The sequence below is a fragment of the Phodopus roborovskii genome, unplaced genomic scaffold (genome assembly GCF_943737965.1).
Source record: "Phodopus roborovskii unplaced genomic scaffold, PHOROB, whole genome shotgun sequence".
NCBI lineage: Eukaryota > Metazoa > Chordata > Mammalia > Rodentia > Cricetidae > Phodopus > Phodopus roborovskii.
In genome coordinates this window covers 137,117-148,656 of record NW_026125480.1, presented here as the reverse complement: position 1 = coordinate 148,656, position 11,540 = coordinate 137,117, and the positions used below count along the sequence as shown (strand labels likewise).

Genomic DNA, 11,540 nt, shown 5'->3' with positions numbered 1-11,540 from the left:
GGATGAACTTACGAATGAAATTAAGCTGAAGATGAATCTTTAGCAAATCCATTTATTGAGTTTTGTTTTATATGAGTATTTTAGGATTTCTACCATATTAGTCTTAAATAAAGGCTTTTAGAAATGGAATAGAAATTCCACTCATTCCTTGGCTTTTGTCAGACAGGGTGATAAGTAATAGCGTGACACAAGGATCCCAGAATGGTTTGTAATATGTGCCCATGGGTAGGATTTTTCTGAAGGTCACTGAAGTTTTTCTGTATTGTGAGTCCACACATATTGAGGGACACAGTCCTGTTAGATGTATAGTCTTCTGTACATGTTCCTCTTATTGGTTGATGAATTAAATACTGTGGCCAAGAGAGCAGCAAAATAGGCAAATTGCCATGTGTTGGTGGCATATGCCCTTAGTACCAGCACTTGGGAGGCAGAGGCAGGTTGGATCTCTGAATTTGAGATCAGCCTGGTCTACAGTGCTTGTTCGAGGATAGGCAATAAAGCAATACTGAAAGACCATGTCTCAAACAAATCAAAGCAAAGCAAAACAAAACATTAGATAGGCAGGTCTAGGACAAGGAAGATTCTAGAAAGTATAGGCAGAGAGGAGGTGCCATGGGATCCCCAGAAACAGAGGGCCCAAATGAAGCATTCTCTGGTAAGAAAAGACCATGTAGAAATCCTTAATAGAAATGGGTTAATAATTAAGACAGAGCTAGCCAATAAATGGTTCTAGTGATTGGCCAACATATTTATAATTAATAAAATCTTTGTGTATTTTTTTTTTTTTTTTTTTTTTTGGCTGATGCGGTAGTGGGGCCAGGCTGTCAGGAAGAATGTAACAATGTCACTGACAGTTTTATAGCTCTATTTTATTCTGTCCTTTTAATACAGTCCCAAGCACTCTGATGTGGGCAGGCCCACATAGAGACAACAGGCATGATATCTCAGTTGCTAAAACCAATGAAAATGGAAACCACTGTGAAAAGGGTCTTTAAATCTCAAAGGGCTCACAAGCCCCAGTTTGGGAACTGTGACTCTATTACCAAGTGCCTGGTTTGGTTTGGAAGAACAATCCATGGGTTCAACACATGTCTAATGACACACATTGCCTGGGGAGATGCAAAATGCATGTGCATCTACTTAGTCCAAATGGAAACTGAAAACAGTATCAAGTCCAGTGTTTTCAGTTCATGGGCTTTATTGGAATTAAGTACAGGAATATGGAGAAGCAGTTGTTTACCAGACTCAAACACAGTTGCTATCATGAAATTCAAAACCAGCATGTGATACAGCTAATTAATTATGCACACATGGAGCATGCTATTTTGATAGCCAAAATCCTCTTTTCAGGTGCATACCTTGGCTGAGTTTCTACATTCAAGAACGTGGAGTCATCTGAGTTCCAGGGATTTCTTCAAAATGTTGTGCTATTTACTGCCTTAATCAGCTTCACTTCAGATGGTATCATTCTAATATCCAGGAAACTATAACACAGCAGCATATACTTCAAGTTCCTCTGCTTTGTAGTCATTATGAAGTATTTGAGGTTGAACAACTAAAAAGTATTAATGAAACTGCCCTCCATTTTTGTATCTTCAAATTTCTGTTTGCATAAACTCTTCATGATTTCTATGATTTTTATATAACTTATGGGCTTTCACAAGTTTTTCATGTTCATGAGTCTCTAATGTGAAATCAAAGTGTAGCTAAGACAAGAGCTTAGTTAAAACACATGCCGATTTTTTTTCCCATGGAAACTTTTCTGCTGGTATGAATTTTCAGATGTTTTCTTAAAACTGAGAGTTAGGTAAAGACTTTTCCTTGTATATTTGTCAGTTTTCTCTTCCATATGAACACTCTGGGTGATTATAGATCAAAGGTTTCTCATACTATCAATTATGGTCTTTGAATAGATAATGTCCCCATGGATTCTCATTTAAATGCTTCGCCAATAGGGAGTGTGGCTTTATGAGAAAGTGTGTCACCAGGGAGGCAGGGACTGATGTCTCTAACATGCTGAAACCATATCTAGTACACCATATGTAGTTTTTAACTAAGTCTCTACTGTTTTATTTCCTTACACACACTCAGGAGTTAGATTTTGGGGTGAAAACCTGCCGGTTCAGAGAGTGAGAAGCAACCAGTTGACCTTCCTCTTTGGCTAGAGACCCAGCAAGAGTGTCCCTACAACATCTCAACCCAAAAAGAGTGAAAAACTCTTAAGTTACTACCTATTCCGCCTGTGCCTGTGTCTCCCATGCACCTCCATATACTCTGCCTATTTCCTGTCAAGTACTTCTGGACTCCAACCTCATCCAACTTTGATATTATTAACATTCAGGTTCCAGAGTACAATCAAATATCCTGCAACATATTCTGAGAGAAAGGCTTGTCAAATTCGATGCATTCTAAAGTTTCTCAAATGTATGTATTCTCTGTTGAGTTCCAAGCTTCTCTTTTCATATAAAGGATCTCTAGCACTCAACACATTATGTAATTTTTCTCATGTATATGAGTTTTCAGATGTCCCCTAAGATGTGAGGCAACCAAAAAGGTTGTCACGTTCTCTACAATAGTAAGGGTTTTATCCTGTGTGAATTATCTGATGTTTTGTAAGAGATCCTTTATGGGTAAAGGATTTGTCACATTCACTACATCTGTAAGGTTTCTCACCTGTATGTAGTCTATGATGAACTGTAAGATTCCCTTTAGCATTAAAGGATTTGACACATTCACTACATCTGTAAGGTTTCTCACCTGTATGTATTCTATGGTGAATTTTAAGTTGCCCTTTCTGGGCAAAGGACATGTCACATTCACAACATTTATAAGGCTTCTCTCCTGAATGAATTATTTGATGACATCTAAGATGTTGTCTCAAGGAAAAGGATTTATGACATTCATTACATTTGTAAGCTTTCACCTCTCTGTGTATTCTCTGATGCTGTCTAAGATAATGTTTCAGGGCAAAAGATTTGTCACATTCAGTACATTTGTAAGGTTTCTATCCTGTATGTATTCCTTGATGATTTATAAGGTACTGTTTTTTGAGCAAAAGATTTTTCACATTCAGTACATTTGTAAGGTTTCTCTCTTGTATGTGTTATCTGATGCTTTATAAGATAACATTTCTGGGCAAAAGATCTGTTACATTCAATACACTTGTAAGGTTTCTCTCCTGTGTGGACTCTGTGATGGTTTCCAAGCTTGTATTTTGTGTTATAGGATTTGTCACATTCACTACATTTGTAAAGTTTCTCTCCTCTATGTATTGTCTGATGAATTTTAAGACTGCACTTCTGGGTAAAACATTTATCACAATTGCTACACTTGTAAGGTTTCTCTTCTGTGTGGACTATGTAATGTTTTCTAAGATAGTTTTTTTGTGTTAAAGCATTTGTCACATTCACTACATTTGTAAGATTTCTCTCCTGTATGTATTTGCTGATGCCTTTTGAGAAGAGAGCTTGTGATAAAGCGTTTGCCACATTCATTACATTTATGAGGTTTGTCTCCTGTATGTCTTCTCTGATGGATTCTTAGAGATGAGGAACGAAAAAAGGATTTGTTACATTCATTATATTTGTAACGTTTCTGTCCAGTGTGTATTCTGTAATGTCTTCTAAAGTTTGATTTATGAGCAAAGCATTTACCACATTCTGTACATAAGTAGACTGTTTCTCTAGCATGGATTTTGTAATGTACCTTGAGTTGTAAAGAATGCAGAAGTGATTTACTACATTTTGTACATTTATAAGGTTTCTGTCTAATATGGGTTCTCTGATGCCTAATGAGGCTGGAGTGAGTCTTGAAGCATGTTCCACATTTCCTGCATTGGTGTGGTTTCCTCCCACTATAAGTTTCTTTCAGTGTCATTTCTCTTTCACAGACAAAAGATTTATCAGACTCTGCATTTTTGTGTTCTTCCACGCCTGTGTGATATCGTTCATTTTGGCTAATGACAGAAAACAAATTTAAACAAGTCACATAGTCTTCACATTTGTGAGGTTCTTCTCCAGCATTCCCATTTTTGTGTCTGTTGAGATTTAAGGTTACGACAGAAGCATCTCTGTGTTTTCCAAATCTGTACTTACTGTAATTTTCTACAGGATCACTTGTGTCATCAGGTGTATGAAGGCAGGATTCAAGAACCACTTTGACAAGCTCACTACATTTGTAAGTTTCCTCTTGGATACTTGCATGATCATGGATAAAATGCTCTGTCTCCTCATGCAAGACCTTCTCATCCTTAGGACATATGTGATGGTTCTCTAAAAAATGAGTACAATTGTGATTAATAGCAATGAATGCATGAGTAACAGATTCAATACCTGATGTCTTCTTAGGTTTTCTATGACATATAAACTAGTGACTTTTAGAGTCAGAACTCCTAACAGATGAAATTTCTGTTTCACATTCACTAAATGGATGCTCATAAGATTCTCAAAGGGGCATTGGTAGCACATGCCTTTAATCCCAGCACTCAGGAGACAAGGCAAGTAAACCTCAGTGAGTTTGACACCAGCCTGTCAGCCTGGTCTATAATAGCTAGTTCCAGGACAGCATCCAAACCCACAGAGCAACCCTGTCTCAAAAAAAAAAAAAAAAAAAAAAAAAAAAAAAAAGACCAAAATAATCTGTTATCTGATATATATCAAACCACAGGACCAATAGTAGTGTACTCATACTTTTTCATTTATTTGGTAACCCGACTGTAGGTTCCCTTCCCTCCTCTCTTCAAGTTTCCTTTCCCTGCCTCCCTATTGGGCCCCCTCCGATTCTTCTTCTGTTAGTGTTCTAAAAGAGGCAGGTCTCCCATGAGTGTCAACAAAGCATGGCATATCAAGTTGAGGTATATCTAAGCTCCTTCCTTTGTATTAAGGCTTGGGAAGAAACCAACACTGAGAAATAGTTCCCCAATAGCAAGCCAAAGCATTAGGGAAAGGCTTTGATCCCATTGCTAGGAGTCCCACAAACAGACCAAACTAAACATCTGTGATACATATGTAGAGGACCTAGGTCATTCCTGTGTAGAGCCATCTCATTCTTATTTAAACACTGTCCATGATAGGATTCATATGTATTGGGGAAGGAAAAACTTGAGAAAAAAGCACTGTGAAGGATCATATGGGAATATTTCCACTTTTCTTGTTTTTGAGACACTCTCATAACTTGCAACTCATCAGGAATTCAGCATGTCCTCTCCCTTCTCCCTCCAAAATGTAAATAGTAAAAGCATGCTGTGCCATTACTAAGCAGAGCAATCTTATCTCAAAATGAGTAAACGAAGCAATAGTCTCATAATTAACACCCCTTTGTCTGAAACGTTTTGCACTGTTCATAATAAGAAATAGCTGGAGTTACATCCAGTAACAGAAGGGACATATTCTAATTATGATAAGTACCATAATATACTTCCATGCCCACATAATTCAATATTCTTTTCTCTTTGATGTTATTTGTATATTAGATAGGCAGGCTAAAGCGATCACGGTGAATATAGCATTTGCTACTCTTCCAGATGACACAGAAAATGTAAATGAAGCACCATTAAAAAATTGTGCTGGTAAGCAAAATGTCCCTCATCTCTGGGATTTTCTAGATTCAGAGAGTTTACAGATACACACAGTAGGGAAATAAAAAAGATGAGTACAGAATTCTATGAAGGGAATTCTTACCCACAAAAAGTAGATTGTTGTAATTCTCCAACATCACATCCATGTACAAAGCCCTCTGAGCACAGTCTAGACATTCCCATTCCTCTTGTGAGAGGTCCACAGCCACATCCCTGAATGATAACAAACCCTGCAATGGAAAATTAATTATTGAGCATTCATTGCTTCTCAAAATGATTTCTTGAGTAAGGAGACCCAATGAATTAGAGAGACGATTTTGATATAGATGAGGGATGGAAATTTTTAACTGACAAGAGTTTTCTATAAGTGCTGCATTGCTATTCCCTCAATGACAATGTATGGGAAGACATAGTTCACTGCTTACATCCATTGGGTCTGTCTCCTCCAGAAATTTTCTATTGGTTTCTAAGACCCAAGTAGCATAAAAGATTTGCTACAATCCCAAAATTTGAAAAATTTTTCTCCAGTTGGCAGCATATAATGGCTTAAAGTCTTTCAAGCTGAAGTCTGATTCCCAGCACACAAATGGCACTACAAAACAGAATTTAATCTCAGATCCATAAGATCCAATGCTACTGCTTACAGGCAGGAGTCATGCACTGTACACATACTTTCTGGTAAAAACTTGGAAACACATAAAACAAAAGAACAATTTAATTTCAATAAAAGATACTTTCTAAACTATTCATAGTCTATTGTACTTTTTATCCCTGTGAAAACAGGATGACATAAGAGTCTTGCAGTCAGCAAACTTTTAGGGAATATAACATCCATATTTGAGGTCTAGATACAGTAATGTACCATTATGAACTATGTCATGACATCAAACAGAATCTCATTGTCCCATCTTAGATGGTATAGTTACAATGGGAAATGTATGCTTTGAAATTGTACACCTGTGGATCCTTCTTAAATATGAATGCTAGAACAATGCTGTCTGAAGTTGGGTTCAATTAACTCTATTCCAAGATGTTCCGTTCAGATCCTGAGATACAATGCTGAACCCTGTCTAGAACAAAGAGTTAGAATAGGGAATGCAGAATCCATGGTTGAATTAGATTCAGTTTCTCTTTGAGAGTAAGCAGTATAAAATCATTACATATATTCTATGCTCCAAACATGTAGAATCAAAAACTTTGTGAAGCTAATTATGAGAAATATTTATAATCATGAATATAAAAGCAAAATCAGATGACATTAATGTTATTTGAATTCTTCTAAAAGTTGACACAAACAATACTGAAAACAACAATTTCATGAATTCCACTTTAGAATAATTAAAGCTTTAAATGTAAATACAAGCATATGTGGCAATGCATTCAGGTGAAGTAGAAATGTTTTCTTGTTATCAAATAAATGCATTTAATAGATCGAGAAACATTCTAACTCATCTAAGAGGATTATAGAAAACTATCATATATAATTACTCGTTTATTTTTCAAAAACTAGAATACGCTATGTTATATAATATCACAAGTGTACACCAATCTTAAGACATGGCTCAGAAGTAAAAGTCACTTGCTATTCCTCCAGAGATACCTAGTTTTATTCTCTCTAAACACATGGCCATAACTACAATGTCTAACTGCAGTGCCAATGGTTTGGTGCAGACTTCAGGGAACCAGGGGCATAATACATCATACAATGTCTGTAAATATATGCAGACAAACCCTAATATCCTTAAATATGGCACAACTCTTCAAAATTTCTCCGATGTAAGAAAACCCTTCAGTGAGAGTTAAAACATAAGCTAGAGAGGGCCTTCTTTCTCCAAAAGAAAAGAGTAAAGTAATAAACAGGGGCATGCATTTATGATTGAAAAATTGACGGCTTATGTGTAGCACCAAGTCAGTAATCTCAAGAAAATTCTTACTAATATATTCCACAAAATGCCATACAAATGTGGAGACACCAATGCTCTTGTCCCTTCTGAAAAATGAAACAAAATATAAAGAAAAAATAAGAATTTTGTATAGATAGCTACCCACTGAGCTTTGAACACAATCTCTCCTAAGACTCATACATTTCCAGTGTCAACAAACCCTCATCACTGTGTGACATAATATGGCAAAAAGAGAAACCAGAATAGGGCACCCAATGATAAAACAGAGAAGTTATAAAAAAATGGATGAATTTAAATCCCAGGAACTTGGATTGCCACAACAGCAGAGGTGACCACGTGTACAGACATTTACATGCAATTCTCTAGTGGATCATGCTTCTGTAATGTCCTGACAATCATAAGATCAGTTGATAACATCAGGACTCATTCCCACAATCTAAGATTTACCAAGAGTATTAAGAAATTCATAGCAGACATCAGACTACATGTACTAAAGAGCAGCAGTAGAGAATGGATAACACCCTTGGTCCTGTTCCTGTCTGTTCCTAGCACTGACTGCAGCTCCTCTGACCTGGGAAGTCCCAGGGATGCTGGGACATCTGCTGTGGCTGCTACAACTGCCCAGCTGAAGGGTGTCTTTCCTGAGGCAGCCCCATGGACTGCTGCTGGTGTGATATGAACTCTCTGTTCACGTTTGCAAGGCATTGAGCGTTCTGATGATATTACAGTATAGACATAGCTTATCTGGTTTCCATATCTGTCACATGAATGTCATTACTTGCCTGATCCCACAGATGTACCTGCATGCAAAAAACCTGTACAAGATTAGCCAAGCTTAATGTGCAGCAGTGTAGAAGGGATCATCACAAACCACCTGCCAATGGCAACTCTTGGCCTTTGAAGAAAGAGCCAGTATTTTTAAGAGATGTAGCTTAAGTATCTATGGCTAGGCTGTGATGGAATCAGTACATTTTTTTAAAAACTGTGAATATGCAGATGTGAGAAAGCGTTGTGTTAGTGGGTAATTAGAACTGAGGAATAGGGAGTGATTTTGATTAAACACAAGACATCTGCATCAATGAAATTCCCTAAACAATAAAAACCAATACATACCACTGACTTGACATTAATATTTTCAGTTTGGCCCTTTCAAATCATATGTACAGGCTCCACACTTACTATCATATTAGCTGTGACACCTCCATGTTCTCTCATGTCCTGTCATCTTGAATCCTTATTAGCGCCTCCATAACATATACTGTTTGTCTTAAGAGTTATATAAATTGATTTTATTTGTATGGATGTTTGCCTATAGGTAGGTCTGTGCATCTTGTATACAGTGTCTGCAGCAACATTAGAGTACAATAGCTATGTTGGAACATAAGTTATGTCACCATGCATCTCCATGGAACCGAAAGTGGAAACGACCAGACCAATAAGGGCTCTGAACTGATGACAGCCATCTGCAGCACTTGGTTTATTGTTTCCAAATTAGCTATAGTGGGAAAGCTTGCCCTGTAGACTAGGAGTAGGAGACCTGTCCATGACCCCCAATCAGGTCTCACAATTGGGACTGCAGGCCCTGCATCTTTATAAGGCAGCAAAATAGAGCCAGCCCTGTAAGTGCAGATGTGGGTGAGACAGAACCAACGTTGTGAACATGGGAGAGCTGTCCCCATTTCTCATCTGTCTTGTGTTGGCATGGGCAAGGGGAAGATGGCCTCTGGATGCTCATCAAAATCTGAGGCAAGTTTGAGAAATGGTCCTGAGATCACAGGAATAGAAGAGCTATTTTGCCCCTCACCAGTTGCATCACTTGGCAGAGCAGGCCCTGCACCTAACCTGGGTACTATAATAGAGCCAATCATATTGGCAGAGGTGTGGTTGCAACGGCCCTGAATCTGAAAGTCTGGGAGAGCAGTTCCCACTCTCATGTGTCATGCTACAGTGTGGGCAGGTAAGAAATGACACTCTTACCCCTCCTCCCTTACTACCGCACCAGACAAGAGCTGACCTTCCCACTTACCAGCTGCAGCACACTAAAAACACACCTTGTCCCTTGTATGGGAAGCACAGTAGAGTTGACTGGTGCTTGGAGGTCAGGGAGTCTCAGGCCCAATGTCATAGGCAGAGGAGAATTGTCCCCATTACAAATCAGACATGTGAAAGGTAGCATGGGTAGCAGACCCCTCCCCTCCCACCCATCAATGCCTGAGATCATTAGAGGAGCTGGACCTGGGGTCAGAAGGCTTTCCCTAACCATCACCAGCTGCAGGACCTTAAGGGTGTGAAAGCAAGAGAACCCCCAAATCATTTATTGTTATAAGATGTGAATAAGCTGAGGCAATACTGGAGACCCCACCCCGGTAGTGAGGACAGAATACAGCTGGGTGGTCCAAACTGTCACCTGCCCAGGCCCAGAACCAGGGTTATGACCTGGCCCAACACAACAACCTTCCCAATAGTGATTTGCTGGGACACATGAAGGGACATCGCCTATAGACAAAAAGGTGCAGAATCTTCACAACACAGAGCAACAACAGGATATCCAAGGAGAGTCCTAGTAAGGTTCCAGCACTGTTTAGTAGAAACCCAAGGTTGTTTGGTTCACTCAAATGCCAAAAACTTCATTACAGAGTAAACACACACATCAAAAAGTGTTGTAAAGAAAAGTAAATATCCTCATATAAAAGAAAGTAAGTCCTAATCAGTGAATTGGTGAAATTAGACTAAGTGCAACTGAAAAATTGCATAGAAACTCTAATAACTGAAAGTAGGAAGAAACAGCCTACAGGTTGTAGAAATTCATTAGGAAACATTTTATAATGCAATACATAAATAGCCATTTTATCAAGAAGATAAAAAACTGCAATGTAAATATTATAATCAAGAAATAAAGCCAGACATTGGTGGTACATGCCTTTCACCCGAGCGCTTGGGAGGCAGAGGCCTCTGAGGCAGGCAGGGATCTCTTAGTTTGAAACCAGCCTGCAACAAACAAACAAAAAACCAAAACAAACAAACACAAAAGGGAAATAAACCAAAGAAATGTCAATGCATAAAAGATTGATATGATCAAAATGTAAACAACACAAGCTCCATACATTTTCTAATGAATAAACTGTTTATCTTGTTTATCTAATATGCACTGAGATCTCTCTGCCAAGTCAGTATTCACAATCAACTTTTTTTTTTTTTTTTAGAGGGTTCCCCTGTATTGCTTTGGAGGCTGTCCTGGAACTAGCTATGTACACCAGGCTGGCCTCGAACTCACAGAGTCCACCCAGCCTCTGCCTTCCGAGTGCTGGGATTAAAGGCGTGTGCCAGGAATGCCCAGTCTCACAACAAGGACTTAAAACTATCAATAAAACAGAAAGAAATGCAAAATGAAAAAAAGAATTACAATAGAGAAAAAAATAACATGATAGCATGTGTGTATATTTTCCTCCAGAGATTTCTTGAAATATATATGTATAATATGCCACAAACAAAACAATAGGATACATCTTCAAAGAAAGGATATAAATTCAAAAAGGAGAAAACAACCTAGAATCAAAGTATATCCTTCCTTTGAAAGTATTTATTTCAAAATTGTGTTGTGTGATGTATTCTAACAGCATGCGTATTGGGCCTGCCTGGATGTCATATGCAACATAAATTAAGACACATTTCTGAATGCTGTATTTACAACATAGACTGCATTTGTCTCTGATGGAAAATTAATGGGATGTAAAATGTTTGATTAATGCTTACAAGCATATGTGTGGCACTCTATGAACTGTATTTTGTTTAATCATATCTGTAGTGATTCCTCATGGGATTATTAGCTACAAACATCTTTAGCATGCCTAGTCTCAGGGACAAAACACACTGTCTTGAAGAGGCAAGCGGTAAAACAGGGGTTTTAGACAGCATGGATGAGTTTAAATTGCAGGGGCACTGGAATTGCCACCGTAGCAAAGAAAACGCTTTTGCAAACAACAGACAATGCAAATGCTCAACTAGATTATTTTAAGAATTGTTTTATGACAGAATAGTGTGGCAACGGTGAGTGTAAAACA

The 11,540-nt window shown here is 38.1% G+C and overlaps 1 protein-coding gene across 1 annotated transcript; it reads right to left on the bottom strand.

Annotated features, from left to right (window-relative positions):
- Positions 1-2,584: 2,584 nt before the first annotated feature.
- On the bottom strand, positions 2,585-8,184 carry LOC127215579 (zinc finger protein OZF-like). The gene is given in 5 exon segments (XM_051175983.1): positions 2,585-3,040; positions 3,042-3,389; positions 3,811-4,271; positions 5,679-5,855; positions 7,971-8,184. Coding segments are annotated over 5 exon segments (1,656 nt in total).
- Positions 8,185-11,540: the final 3,356 nt, after the last annotated feature.